Source organism: Entelurus aequoreus, linkage group LG19 (genome assembly GCF_033978785.1).
Source record: "Entelurus aequoreus isolate RoL-2023_Sb linkage group LG19, RoL_Eaeq_v1.1, whole genome shotgun sequence".
NCBI classification, from domain to species: Eukaryota; Metazoa; Chordata; class Actinopteri; order Syngnathiformes; family Syngnathidae; genus Entelurus; species Entelurus aequoreus.
In genome coordinates, this window is record NC_084749.1 from 46491953 (window position 1) to 46507477 (window position 15525).

General features: G+C 39.4%; 1 protein-coding gene across 1 annotated transcript; it reads right to left on the reverse strand.

Moving 5' to 3' along the window:
• Window positions 1–75: 75 nt before the first annotated feature.
• On the reverse strand, window positions 76–13082 carry kng1 (kininogen 1). Its single transcript, XM_062028593.1, has 9 exons — window positions 13005–13082; window positions 12778–12861; window positions 9852–9998; window positions 9498–9614; window positions 8154–8229; window positions 5763–5932; window positions 5558–5668; window positions 5382–5480; window positions 76–865 (listed from the first exon to the last, which is right to left on the reverse strand). Exons 2-9 carry the CDS (start codon window positions 12838–12840, stop codon window positions 578–580), a joined length of 1071 nt encoding a protein of 356 aa, XP_061884577.1. The 5' UTR covers window positions 12841–12861; window positions 13005–13082; the 3' UTR covers window positions 76–577.
• Between the last annotated feature and the right edge of the window lie 2443 nt (window positions 13083–15525).

The window sequence follows — 15525 nt, forward strand, 5'->3', positions numbered from 1 at the left end:
TATTTTGTAACATTTCCTGCAAAGTTGTTAAGTTTGCGCATGCACGTTGCAGCTCAGATTGAGCAATTCAGTAAATAGGGACAAAAAGATACTTTTATTAAATTTTATTACATTTTTAAACCATAACATTTTAATTATGTCATGCTTGTATCACATTTTCAACGACTATTACACTTATTTGCAATAGTTTGAAGGGGAAGAATACAATATTTAAAAATGGATTCTCCACAGGGGGCTGAGATACATTTTTAATTCCATGAGAAATACACACAAAAAAATAATGTACCTGTTGGGGTGGACTATGTAGTCAAACAATAACTTCTACTGAGAAATACAGCATTCCATATATTCTACAGAGCAAAAAAATACAGTATATTACATTTCTCGTTTGAATTAATTCAAATATTGGTTTCACTCCTAATAGAAGTCAACCCCTCTCTTTTGTATAATTTCCAGTCATTTGGCGACATTAGAAGACATTGTAATTGATAGTTTTGCATTACACTCATAAAATATTACAATACTCAGTAGAATTTGATGGAAGGGATTATTTCCTATGATAGGCCCGAAGAAGCTTTCATGCCAACAAGTCTTCATCGAGGAGAGGCCTGTTTGTGGGAGGTGCTGGTGTGGCCGCCATGGCGGGAGCTACAAACTGGACCGGGTGGAACTTTTTCCAGGGCTTGGATGGACAGTGGAAGGGGTTGTCATTCTCAGCGTCGGCGGCTCCGCCAGTGGGAGAAGCTGTCGCGTCCTCTTCAGATGATTCCTCCTTGCCCGATGCCACCGAGGGGGGAGGTAGGACCATCGTGGCATCCCTAAACGGAGTCCAGCCAGCGGGAAGGCGCCTGCTGAACGGCCCAGCCTTCAACAAATAGGTAAGTCATCAGAGGTTTATTTTACTACATCACATCTTCTTTTAAAAAGGTTGTTTGGTTTCCAGTGGAAATACATTATACAACAGAAATATACACTTCTATATATTCATCGTTATATTTAGGAGATGTTTATTTGTTCTCACAAGTTTACAGTTAATTTCATTGAGCATTTGTACATTTTATTTCCTGGTGACCCAAGTGGCACTAATTTGGTGAAATGCTCCTTATATGCTGTTTGTGAGTTGACTATTTAATTCAAATGAACTTGTATTGTGAATTAGGGGGGTACGAGTAAAACATCTTCACTTCCGATACAATACCAATATTAGAGGCTTAAGTACCGGCCTATACCAATATTAATCTGATACGATATCAGCATAATGATAGTACTGTACATACTTTTGTAGTGTGGGATGTTAGAAAAGGTTTAATTAAATAAAATTACTCGGGAGAACTATGGTAGGTATGGAAAAAAACTAACCAAGGTATGACAGACTTTTATAGTGTCTTTAAATTGCCGTGGAGGGAAAATGTTGTTTTGGCAGGCAATTGCATGATGTGTACAAGTTTGTTACTGGATACTTCAGAATAGGCTTCTACCTTGGACACTATGTGTAACTAATATGCAACTGTAATTATTTGATACTTATTCATATCGACAAATGCCACGTCTGAGACTATATAATTTTGTTTAATTAGGACACTTGTTACAATAATAATAACAATAATAATATATTTTATTTGTAAAAAAACACTTTACATTGAGCAAACAACCTCAAAGTGCTACAGTGTATTCAAAAAATAAAATGAAAAGATAATTTAAAAAATTTAGAACAGCCTAATAGCTAGAACTAGTATGCATACATCTAAAAAAAAAAAAGGCTTTTTTTCCCAATTTTTTTTTAAAAAGAAGGGTTTTTAAGCCTTTTTTAAAAGCATCCACAGTCTGTGGTGCCCTCAGGTGGTCAGGGTGAGCGTACATAGAGTCCATCCAGAAAGTATTCACTGCGCTTCACTTTTTCAACATTTTGTTATGAAATAATATTTTTGGTTTTAAATTTGGCAATTTATTGAAAATGTAAAAAAGTCCCATCTATGTAATCACAGCCTTTGCTCAATACTTTGTTGATGCAGCTTTGGCAGCAATTACAGCCTCAAGTCTTTTTGAATGCGATGCCACAAGCTTGGCACACCTATCTTTAGGCCAGGGGTGCTCACACTTTTTGTGCAGGCGAGCTACTTTTCAATTGATCAAGTCGCGGGGACCTACCTCAGTCATATATATAATTTATATTATTTATGAAATATGTTTTTGTTAACAAGTTAAAGGTGTTTAATGATAATGCAATCATGTTTAACACATAGTTAATATTGTTAACAAGTTAAAGGTGTTTAAAGATAATGCAAGCATGTTTAACACATGGTTAATATTGTTAACAAGTTAAAGGTGTTTAAAGATAATACAAGCATGTTTAACACATAGTTAATATTGTTAACAAGTTAAAGGTGTTTAAAGATAATGCAAGCATGTTTAACACATAGTTAATATTGTTAACAAGTTAAAGGTGTTTAATGATAATACAAGCATGTTTAACACATATAGTTAATATTGTTAACAAGTTAAAGGTGTTTAAAGATAATACATGCATGTTTAACACATAGATTCCTTTCTTTCATTAAGACAAGAATATAAGTTGGTGTATTACCTGATTCTGATGACTTGCATTGATAGGAATCAGACAGTAGTGATGATAATGTCCACATTTTCAAATGGAGGAGAAAAAAAATTCTCCTTTCTGTCCAATACCACATGAAAGTGGTTGGTTTTTGGCATCTTATTTGTCCAGCTTCCAAACTCCTTTGTATACACTTTACAAGTAATACATTAGTGGCAAACTCCGTAGCTTGCTAGCTTGTGCACGCCAGCTTTCTGAGACTCATTTTGTTAGCGCAGGCAGGATGAAGCAGAGCTTTTATTGTGCAACTGTGCAGTCGGTCTTTGGAGTTTTGACGACAGGTACGGTGCCAGAGTCTGTTGAAATAAAAAGTGTTTCTCGCCTTCCTGTTGGTAATTTTTTCTTAATAATGAGCTGGCAGCAACCAGTGTCACCTCAGAAGACCCTCGGGTGCCGTGAATGTCAATCAAGTGACGAAAGTGACGTCATAGTGAAGATTTATGATCGCTCATTTTTAGGGCTATTTTTTTAATGCCTGGCTGGCAATCGACTGGCACACCCTCCGTGATCGACCGGTAGCTCGCGATCGGCGTAATGAGCACCCCTGCTTTAGGCAGTTTTGCCCATACCTCTTTGCAACACCTCTCAAGCTCCATCAGGTTAGATTGGAAGCATAGGTTTTCATCCAGCATGTCTCTGTACATTGCTGCATTCATCTTAGTCTAGTCAGGAAGGTGACCAAGAACCCGATGGTCACTCTTGTCAGAGCTAGAGCATTCTTCTGTGGAGAGAGGAGAACCTTCTAAAAAGACAACCATCTCTGCGGCAATCCACCAATCAGGCATGTATGGTATAGTGGCCAGGCGGAAGTGATTCCTTAATAAAAAAGTTTGCTAAAATGCACCTGAAAGACTCTCAGACCATGAAAAACTAAAGTCTCTGGTCTGATGAGACAACAATTGAAGTCTTTGGCATCATGTTTGGAGGAAACCAGGCGTAGCTTATCACCAGGCCAATACCATCCTTGCAGTGGTGGCAGCATCATGCTGTGGGGGTGTTTTTCCATTGCAGGAACTGAGGGACTAGTCATAATAGAGGGAAAGGTGACTGCAGCAATGTAAAGAGACATCCTGGATGAAAACCAACACTTCCCATCCAGCCTGATGGAACTTGAGAGGTGCTGCAAAGAAGAATGAGCGAAACTGCCCAAAGACAGGTGTGCCAAGCTTGTGGCATCGTATATATATATATATATATATTAAATAACATACTTGAAGGCGTAATTGCTGCCAAAGGTGCATCAAGTATCAGTGAAAGGCTGTGCAAAATTTTAAAATATAAAACTTTACATTGTCATTATGGGGTTTGTGTGTAGAATTCAGATGCAAAGTACACTATATTGCCACATGTATTTGGCCACCTGCCTTGACTCACATATGAACTTGAGTGCCATCCCATTCCTAACCCATAGGGTTCAATATGACGTCGGTCCACCTTTTGCAGCTATTACAGCTTCAAGTCTTCTGGGAAGGCTGTCCACAAGGTTGCGGAGTGTGTTTATAGGAATGTTCCACCATTCTTTCAAAAGCGCATTGGTGAGGTCACACACTGATGTTGGTGGAGAAGGCCTGGCTCTCAGTCTCCGTTCTAATTCATCCCAAAGGTGTTCTATCGGGTTCAGGTCAGGATTCTGTGCAGGCCAGTCAAGTCCATCCACACCAGACTCTGTCATCCATGTCTTTATGGACCTTGCTTTGTGCACTGGTGCACAGTCATGTTGGAAGAGGAAGGGGCCCGCTCCAAACTGTTCCCACAAGGTTGGGAGAATGGAATTGTCCAAAATGTTTTGGTATCCTGGAGCATTCAAAGTTCCTTTCACTGGAACTAAGGGGCCAAGCCCAACTCCTGAAAAACAACCCCACACCATAATTCCTCCTCCACCAAATTTCACACTCGGCACAATGCAGTCCGAGATGTAGCGTTCTCCTGGCAACCTCCAAACCCAGACAGGTCCATCAGATTGCCAGATGGAAAAGTGGGATTCATCAGTCCAGAGAAGGCGTCTCCACTGCTCTAGAGTCCAGTGGCGACGTGCTTTACACCACTGCATCCCACTCTTTGCATTGGACTTGGTGATGTATGGCTTAGATACAGCTGCTCTGCCATGGAAACCCATTCCATGAGGCTCTCTGCGTACTGTACGTGGGCTAATTGGAAGGTCACATGAAGTTTGCAGCTCTGTAGCAACTGACTGTGCAGAAAGTCTTTGCACTATGCGCTTCAGCATCCACTGACCCCTCTCTGTCAGTTTACGTGGCCTACCACTTGGCGGCTGAGTTGCTGTTGTTCCCAAACTCTTCCATTTTCTTATAATAAAGCCGACTGTTGACTTGGGAATATTTAGGAGCGAGGAAATTTGTTGCACAGGTGGCATCCTATGACAGTTCCACGCTGGAAATCACTGAGAGCGGCCCATTCTTTCACAAATATTTGTAGAAACAGTCTCCATGCCTAAGTGCTTGATTTTATACACCTGTGGCCGGGCCAAGTGATTAGGACACCTGATTCTCATCATTTGGATGGGTGGCCAAATACTTTTGGCAATATAGTGTATGTCTAGCTTGTGTGCTATTGTGTTGTTGTGTCACTGTTAGCTCCTTTTATCCATTCTTGTTTACCTTTTCTAAATTACTTCACTCAAATACAATACATGCTAATTGGAGGACAGTTAGGTTTTAACTGGGACAGGTTTTAACTGGTTGTCCAGCTTTGCTCAAGTAAACACGCAAGCATCGGACTTTTAAATCATGTTGTTATAGTTTCCTACCTGATTAAACAGGCCACCTTTCTCACATTTTATGTGAACTTGTGGGGCTTCGAATCTCCACGGTGCTACGTCCACTGTGGAATTACAGTTGATGAACTCCTGAGTGCATAGAAACACAACCAGAGTTGCCAGGTGACAAAACACTACAGAAGAGATGACAACGTGGTTGTGTTTACAATTTCTTCGTCGTCATGCACACACAGGTCACTGAGATCGTTGTGTTCCGCCTTTGCACAGGTGGTCTTCCTCATATCGAATCTCAGTTTGAATCTGAAACCCGCCACCACCTTAAGGCCCACACACAGATTAGAAGGGGAAAAAGACCACGTTTTAAAGCGTGTGATATTTCTTGCTCTGTACGTCAAGATGAACATCGTCTACCTGTCTGGTGGCGCTTTCCACATTGTTAAGATTGAACAGGTGTGTAGAGTTGGAGATGGAGTTGTACTTGACGATGGAGACGGACAGAGGAACCTTAAGGTCCTCTGCGTTCTCATCGATTGGCATCGGGCATCCCAGACAAGGAGCTCTCACTGAGAGGATGTAGTCATCTTGCCAAAGATTGTGAAAAAGAAAAACTTGTTCAGTTAACTTGGTTGGGTTCAGTTCCAATCAGTAAGAGGCAAGGCTAGTTTAGTTATAGAGCACAATTCGTACACAGGGCAACTCAACGTGCTTTACATAAAATTACAAGTAGGCAAAAATAAAAATTGAAAATGATCAATCAATCAATGTTTATTTATATAGCCCTAAATCACAAGTGTCTCAAAGGGCTGCACAAGCCACAACGACATCCTCGGTTCTGATCCCACATCAGGGCAAGGAAAAACTCAACCCAATGGGACAATGACAAACCTTGGAGAGGACCGCAGATGTGGGGACGCCCCCTCCCTAGGGCGACCGGTGCAATGGACGTTGAGTGTATCTAGCATAATATTATGAGAGTCCAGTCCATAGTGGATCTAACATAATAGTGTGAGTCCAGTCCATAGTGGATCTAACAATAGTGTGAGTCCAGTCCATAGTAGATCTAACATAATAGTGAAAGTCCAGTCCATAGTGGATCTAACATAATAGTGAGAGTCCAGTCCATAGTAGATCTAACATAATAGTGACAGTCCAGTCCATAGTGGATCGAATAGTGTGAGAGTCCAGTCCATAGTGGATCTAACATAATAGTGTGAGTCCAGTCCATAGTGGATCTAACATAATAGTGTGAGAGTCCAGTCCATAGTGGATCTAACATAATATTGTGAGAGTCCAGTCCATAGTGGATCTAACATAATAGTGAGAGTCCAGTCCAAAGTGGATCTAACATAATAGTGTGAGAGTCCAGTCCATAGTGGATCTAACATAATAGTGTGAGAGTACAGTCCATAGTGGATCTAATAGTGTGAGAGTCCAGTCCATAGTGGATCTAACATAATAGTGTGAGTCCAGTCCATAGTGGATCTAACATAATAGTGTGAGAGTCCAGTCCATAGTGGATCTAACATAATATTGTGAGAGTCCAGTCCATAGTGGATCTAACATAATAGTGAGAGTCCAGTCCAAAGTGGATCTAACATAATAGTGTGAGAGTCCAGTCCATAGTGGATCTAACATAATAGTGTGAGAGTACAGTCCGTAGTGGATCTAACATAATAGTGTGAGTCCAGTCCATAGTGGATCTAACTGTTACAGTTAGATCCAAAGGCGGACCACTCATCTGTGCATCAGTTGGGGACATCTCTGCGCTGCTGACCTGTCTCCACTCAAGATGATCTCCGGCTGGCCCCACTATGGACTGGACTTCACTATTATGTTAGATCCACTATGGACTGGTGTCAGGTTCAAACACTGATGACATCTATTAAACAAGACAAGAAGCAAAGAATCAAACAGACAGAATTCAAGAAACGTGGACATCTGCACCCTTGTACAGTGTCATTACGCTCTGACGAAAAAAGGTTCACGTCTCTTTTATTTGAATATTCCCTGTTTACATAACAACATCTGATTCTAAAGGAATGGGGGGTATGTAAACAGCTCTTGTTTTTGGTCACATTGAAAACAAGAAAAAGGCCTCGGGCTTGGGCTGGTCCTGGATCTAGCGTGGGCAGGTCTTGGATGACAATATATAAACCCCTCTCCCGTCTCCTCCCATCGTACACAATGGAATTTTCCAAGCCTTTGCTTGGTGCAACAAAGACAAGCTCTTGTCTGTTCATTGGGAACTTAGAGAACGGAAAGTTTTTTGATAATTTACATACAATTTTCTGACAACTGGACTCACAATATTATGTTAGATCCACTATGGACTGGACTCGCTATTATGTTAGATCCACTATGGACTAGACTCTCACAATATTATGTTAAATCCACTATGGACTGGACTCTCACTATTATGTTAGATCCACTATGGACTGGACTCTCACTATTATGTTAGGTCCACTATGGACTGGACTCTCACACTAGTATGTTAGATCCACTATGGACTGGACTCTCACAATATAATGCTAGATCCACTTGACGTCCATTGCACTGGTCGCCCTGGGGGCGGGGGGGTCCCCACACCTCCAAGGTTTCTCATTGTCATCCCATTAGGTTGAGATTTTTCTTGCCCTGATGTGAGATCTGAGCCGAGGATGTCGTTGTGGCTTGTGTAGCCCTTTGAGACACTCGTGATTTAGGGCTATATAAGTAAACATTGGTTGATTGATTGATACTTTTGCATGTTAATATTTTGTCCTGTTCTTCTTATCGTTAAAATAACGAAACACGTTGACTCACCTAACTGGCAGTGCACATACTCAGTATCTGTGTCGGCCTCTGTCACGCGGACTGTAGCGTTGCATGAGAGGGGATTCTAGGAAACATCAGGATATTTGTTTGGGAGCACACTGGGAAAATGATTTACTGATGCCTAATGTCCACTGGTTTAGAGTGGCAAAGGTCTACAGTAGATGTGTGTGTTGAAGTTAAAGAACATGGCTGTTTATCTTCCCTTTGAGAGGCTTTATCAAACTTCTAAGAGTATTAAGCATTGGGAATTTGGGAAGGAAAAGTAGAAGATCCAAATGTTTTGAGCTTAATAGCAAGTACGGTTGCAAAATTCCGGGAATATTCAAAGTTGGAAACTTTCCATGGGAATTAATGGGAATAAACATTGAATGCAACATGCTAGATCTTGCAGCATGATTATTAGCTAAAACAACCTGATTTAATGCAAATTCTGTAGAATTTCAACCCTGCACTGTGCATTCCTCCATCACATGTGCAGTGCATTCTTCCATCACATGCCCAGATAATTCCCAGCATGCTACACACTACAGCAGGGCTATTGAGGCCACACTAGTATTTGAGCCCAAGGACTGGTAAGTTTTGATGTTATTACTGGGGTAAATATATTTGATCTGTGGTATTTAAGTGTAATAGAGGTGTAATTGCTTGTTACTGTATGACTGTAGACTACTCCAGCAGACTTCCACTCAAGCTAGCTAGCTGTTCCTGTACTTGTTAAATGATTTTGTGGCCAATATCTCTAGCTAGCTAGGTTTATGTACCACCCCAGGCTCATAATGAACCGAAAATATTTCTCCGTTAGCCGTGATGCTAATTTTCTCTGTTAAATTCCATTCATTTATGCTAACAACGTTAGCGATCCGAATTGACCTTTTTCGTGATCTGTAAAGTTCAACTAGCAAATACTAAATCAAAAGGTGTAGTTTCCTCTGCCTTCTGTTCTGCTAGCCATTCTGTTGTCATACAAGAATGTAGCTTATAGTTTGATTTAGCATGCTGATTGACTGTTCATTTATTCATCTAGCCTATTTCTATTCATTTGTCCATCAGTCAAATATTTTTAAAGATTACAATTGTTTAGCTGACTATTTATATCTGTGTGTGGCATTGCATTAGTGTTTTACAAGTTTCTCATCTATTTCTACAGAATAAGATGGACTTTGAATAATCAAAAAAATTGTCACAATTTCCAAACTTCTCGAGCTTAACTTCTCGTGGTAAATTTCCGGAAACTTTCCACCCCTTTGCAACCCTAATAGCAAGCAATGATTTTTAAAAGTCGCTTTGCAGCCAACAATGGCGGAATTACAGAATGAGAAATGTCTTTCATACGTTGCGTTCATGTGGCAAATAGTTGCAGTCTGTCCAAGGTTTGGGACTTCTTGCCACACAGTCACTCCTCCTGCTGGTGAACTGCAGCGCGTAGACGTTGTCGGAACCATTCTCCGACTGAGGAGACACACAAACGTTTATATGTATGAGCATGTTATTTATTGTACACTCATTTTTGCTACTCCTTATACTGATTATTGTCATGCCTGGTGACTACCATTTAAATGCTCGCACAATCGCTTTTCTTGGTTAAATGTTTCTACTCTTTAGAGTATTCCCAAAGTGAAGCCTAGCTTTTGTCTGTTTTCCAAAAAATACGATGCTGGAATGACATTGTCTCTGGAGTTGCTTTACCTTGCTGGCTGTTAGTATCTGATAGAGGGCAAACTTGTATCCAGTGTTCAACCTTTCATTGAACTCTTGCAGAGCGCTGCTCACGGCCTTCTCAACAGAAGGGTCATCGCAAAAGATGTGAACGCCGGACTGGAGGTCCACTGTGTCCTTCAAAAAAGACAAAGAAAACAGAGGCTTCCATGGAAATATCACTTGGTGAATTGGAAAGAGTACTGATTTTTGACAAAGCATAAAACTCACTGAAGAGACAGTCGAATATTACAGTTTATACATTTTTTTTACTTGTGACTTGGATCTATTGTATTACCGTTACGATGCGTGGGTTCATTTATTTGTGTAAGACCACAGCTATAAATTATAGTCTGGAGCGCCACGCACGGAGGGTCTGATGGGGTATTCATATGGATATTAAAATCCCCCATTATAATTATATTGTCGGCGTGCGTCACTAGATCAGCGACAAACTCTGAAAATTCACTGATAGAGGCCGAATAAGGCCCAGGGAGGCGGTAGATAACAGCCAGATAGAGAGGCAGTGGTGCGACAGACCTCTTAGTGGTAAGCACCTCAAATGTTTTATACATTTTTGACAAAGCATAAAACTCACTTAAGAGACAGTCGAGTAATACAGCCGAGTATTACAGTTTATCTATTTGTTTTACTTGTGACTTGGCCCTAGTGTGTGAATGTGAGTGTGAATGTTGTCTGTCTATCAGTGTTAGCCCTGCGATGAGGTGGCGACTTGTCCAGGGTGTACCCCGCCTTCCGCCCGAATGCAGCTGAGATTGGCTTAATTAGACAATTGCTAATGTGGGCCATATCAAAATCCACCACTGATCCAATCACCACTAAAATTGAACTCTGTACTGGGACGGCGTGGCGAAGTTGGTAGAGTGGCCGTGCCAGCAATCGGAGGGTTGCTGGTTACTGGGGTTCAATCCCCGCCTTCTACCATCCTAGTCACGTCCGTTGTGTCCTTGGGCAAGACACTTCACCCTTGCTCCTGATGGCTGCTGGTTAGCGCCTTGCATGGCAACTCCCGCCATCAGTGTGTGAATGTGTGTGTGAATGGGTGAATGTGGAAATACTGTCAAAGCGCTTTGAGTACCTTGAAGGTAGAAAGGCGCTATACAAGTATAACCCATTCATCATTTATTTACTAAAAGGACAGGCATCAAATAATTGTGAAAATCATGAGTTAACCATTCCATATGGTTGAAGCTTGGAGGCAAAGTTTGTTAAATCGCCTTGAAAGACATAGCCGCTTTAATTACTTTTGTCTGAAAACCGACAACATTTACTGTAATTTACCTCAATTTAAATCCAACTGCTGAAATACTGTTTGTTTATAGCAGCGATAGTCACAACACTCTACTCTCCGACAGTTGCAGTTTGGGTCGTGGCTAGTGTGTGCTAGTATGTAAATACAACCTATAGTTATTTAGTTTAGTTTATTAAGGATCCCCATTAGTCTACACCGCAGTGGAGACTATTCTTCCTGGGGGGTCCAGGCAAAAAAACATCACACAATCACAAAACAAAAGATTACAATGCAGTACAACATGATCAATAATGAAATGTTGTAGTACAAAAATAGCAACAAAAAAAACAATAACTTCGAGTTTACATAATAATGTTCATACCAAAGATAAAAAGAGCAATATAAAAATAGATACATATTTTTGCAAAAATAAAACTAAGAACCAATGGCCTATAACAGACCTGGGCAAATTAAGGCCCCGGGGCCACATTCCCAAATAATTTTTTTAGATCTTTAAGATGTAAAGTGTAGCTGCCATTATGATGTGCAATCATGTTATCTAATGACCATAAGTCTTCAACTATACAAAGTATTTCAATGGTTGTAATCTGCATTTATGGATGATATACCAATTACTATGGTAATCTAATTAGTTACTATGGTCGTCTAATTAGTTACTATGGTAATCTACATCACAGCAGCTCAGACGAGGCACCAAGCAGTGTGGGAGGTAAGCGTTTCCACAGACGCAGAAGGAGATTTTCACAACAAAGTTCTAAAGCTTAGTGATATATAGAATAGAATAGAAAGTACTTTATTGATCCCTGGGAGAAATTCAGCAAATATCAGAATGTAGGTGGGTTTATTTTGTACCCTTCGCATTCATATTTCACTGTTTGTTGCATTTTTGTTGCGTTTCACTTGATTGTAAAATATGTCGATCGAAAGGGGGTGTGACATTCATATTTTGTCAATATTCAGTGTTTTATCGTTCATAGAAAATTTAAAATTACATTACATTTTTTAAGGTGGTCTGTCATAACGTTTTAAGCATCCAATCAGACATCATTGTGAGGTTTTGTATTAGTGTTCCTAAAAATAGATATACTGGCCCCCAGACAAATTTTTTTCTCTAAATGTGGCCCCCCAGTCAAAATAATTGCCCAGGCCTGGCCTATGATATACACATTAGTGTACCAAAGACAAACAATGAGTGACGAAAAAGTACCATCCATCCATTGTCTACTGCTTGTCCCACAATCAATAAAATAGTTAATCATCAATAAAACCAGTCATGACTTTAGGTACAATCTAGAACAGTCTCTTTCCGCAGTACTTCTCCTCTTAGTCTATTCTTAAAACCCACTCTGCTGGTGATCGATACCAGATATTGAGGAAGTCCATTCCAGTAAGTGATTGCCCTATAAATAACAGTCTTTTTCAAAACTTAGGGCTAGCCTAGTATCATAGTTGTGACTGTCACTAGCAAGCAACAGCTGAGAATACAGATAAGCAGGTTTATGGTATGTATAGATTTTTTTTTAAAAATAGAATCAAACTACAAGCTAGTCTTTCACCAAATGTTTTTTATACAATCAATATTAGTACTATCAGGGCCCCAAAAAATAGGATTAAAACTGACTATCATGTCGATGATTTTCTTACCTGGCCAAGAACAAGACTTAGACCCAGCAGGCCCAACACCCACATACCTAACCCAGTCCTCATTGTATTTGGTTCTGGTCAGCTCTGAAAGCAAAGATGAGGCAAAAGTCATACAGATACATACACACACTGAACAACAATTTCAGCATCCCTTGTATCAACACACATAACCCTGTTTGTCCCCAAAGACAAGAAGAAACTAATAGCCCTTAGACAAATGAGCTTACAGTTCACGAGTTGATCCGATTGCACTTGACTCCTCTTCAGGCAGGAATGGATGACTGAATGAAGTTTTCCTGTAAAATGTGGGTGGAAATTCTGAGAAGGATGATGACACTGCATGATCAACACATGGGACAGGAGGGCAGAGAGGACACACACACACACACACACACACACACACATTCTCTGGCTAAAAGGAGAGTAAATGTTTGCTTGTTTGTCTGACCTGTTCAGTCACAGTCCGTCAGGGTGAAGTAGCTTAAAATGAGTTGCACTAACTTCCATTATCATCTACGTTATTAGGAGTTAGTGTGCATGTCTGCACTAAAACACACACTGCAGACCCTTCATTTACAGTATAGTTATAAGTATTATCACTTGTCTGGCAAATCCTTTCCTCACTAAGTGTTTTAGGGGCTCTATTTACATGTGTGTTTTGTGTGTTTAGGAGGTACTTTGTCCCTAACAACCTTTGTCCTCTATGGCTGATATTTTTACTGTTTTACTATTTTTCTAAACTACTGCACTGCAAAAAGTCAGTGTTCAAAAACAAGAAGAAAAAAAAACAAAAATTAGGGGTATTTTATTTGAACTAAGCAAAATTATCTGCCAATAAAACAAGAAAATTTGGCTTGTCAAGACTTTGCAAAACAAGTAAAATTAGCTAACCTCAATAGACCCCAAAAATACTTAAAATAAGTATGTTCTCACTAATAACAAGTGTACTTTTCTTTGTAGAAAAAAAGAGACCTTTTTGCTCAATATGTTGAAAAACATTCTTAAATTAAGTAAACGCTTGTGCCATTATCTTGACATAATGATATGCGCTCGGCATTACATTTCTTGAAACCAGCAAACTTATACTAAAAACTAATTTATTGTTCTTAATGGAAAGGCAACAAGGCAACCGCTTGTTACTCTCGGGGTCTACTAGCCACTCAGGCAAATCATATGGTCTAAAAATGCATTTTTCCATCGACAACATGACATCATCGTGCCAAGTGCGTGCTCTTTCAGTCAATTAGTGCACATATATACAGCCCGGCCCATACCAAATTTTTTTAAATTGTAATTTTGAAGAATTTATCTGAATGTCCATGAACTATTTCTGTTCAAAATTATTTGAAATGTTAAATGTTTAAATATTAACTTGTCAGTTTACTGTACTGTGCCAACTGTACTACTATATGAGTACGTATTTTCTATTGTTTCATTGAAAATAAAACGGCAAAGTCCATTTGGCTGTCATCTGTTTTAATTATGAGACACAATTGTGTCAAAATTATGATTATTATTATTATTTTCATGCTTGAAATAAGAAATTATTACTTTGAAAAGGCAGTTGTATACTTGTGAGTGTTGATGACACAGCTTTGCAACTGTTGTTATTCTAGTTTCAAGCATGTTTTACTCAATATAGGTCATCAAATCTCAGCAACAAGCTGTAATATCTTACTGAGATCATTTAGGAGCAAAACACTTCAAACAAGTAAAAGACGCTAACATAAAATCTGCTTAGTGAGAAGAATTATCTTATCGGACAGAAAATAAGCAAATATCATCCTTATTTGAGATACTCAATCTTACTTAGATTTCAGTTTTTGCAGTGTGGTTTGGAAAAGTATCCACTAACCATGTCAAATAATACAACTTTTATGCATTCACATCGTTCCTTGTCTAAATTTAAAACTGCCCTTTTTATCTTAGCTGGGACTATGGTGACACATTTGTAGGCACATCATTAAATAAACTTGCATTTGGCAGTATTAACTGAAGAGGTCCGTTATTTAAAAAATAATTTACGCTGATGTGAATGCACTTGCGTTATTTTGTAATATTTTCTGCAAAGTTGTTATGTTTGCGCATGCACGTTGCAGCTCAGATTAAGCAAAAAGATATACATTTTTCTTCAATTTTTTTTATTTCATTACATTTTTAAACCACAACATTTTAATTATTTCATGCTTGTTTCATCTTCTGAACGACTGTTACACTTATGTGCAACAGTTTGAAGGGGAAGAATACAATATTTTAAAATGGACTCTCCACAGGGGGGCTGAGACAAATGTTTAATTCCATGAGAAATACACACAAGAAAATAAAATGTACCTGTTGGGTTGGACTAAGCAGTCAAACAATAACTTCTACTGAGAAATACAGCATTCCCTATATTCTACAGAGCAAACAATACAGTATATTACATTTCTCATTTGGATTAATTCAAATATTAGTTTCACTCCCCTCTCTTGATTTTGAATAATTTCCAGTCATTTGGCGACATTACAAGACATTGTAATTGATAGTTTTGCATTACACTTATAAAATATTACAATATTCTGTAGAATGTGATGGAAGGGATTATTTCCTATGATAGGCCTGAAGAAGCTTTCATGCCAACAAGTCTTCATCGAGGAGAGGCCCGTTTGTGGGAGGTGCTGGTGTGGCCGCCATGGTGGGAGGAACTGCAGTGGGAGAAGCTGTTGCGCGCACTTCAAATTCGAGCATCTTCATAGGAGTCATGCCAGG

What these genes read in the sequence shown, in the direction of transcription:
- kng1 (XM_062028593.1), bottom strand. Translation starts at nt 12,840, where the DNA reads ATGAGGACTGGGTTAGGTATGTGGGTGTTGGGCCTGCTGGGTCTAAGT. An exon ending in ATTTGCCACATGAACGCAAC is followed by an intron (nt 8,230 to 9,497) that starts GTATGAAAGACA and finishes GATGTTTCCTAG; the next exon opens with AATCCCCTCTCATGCAACGC. An exon ending in AAGGTGGCCTGTTTAATCAG is followed by an intron (nt 866 to 5,381) that starts GTAGGAAACTAT and finishes TATTTGTTGAAG; the next exon opens with GCTGGGCCGTTCAGCAGGCG.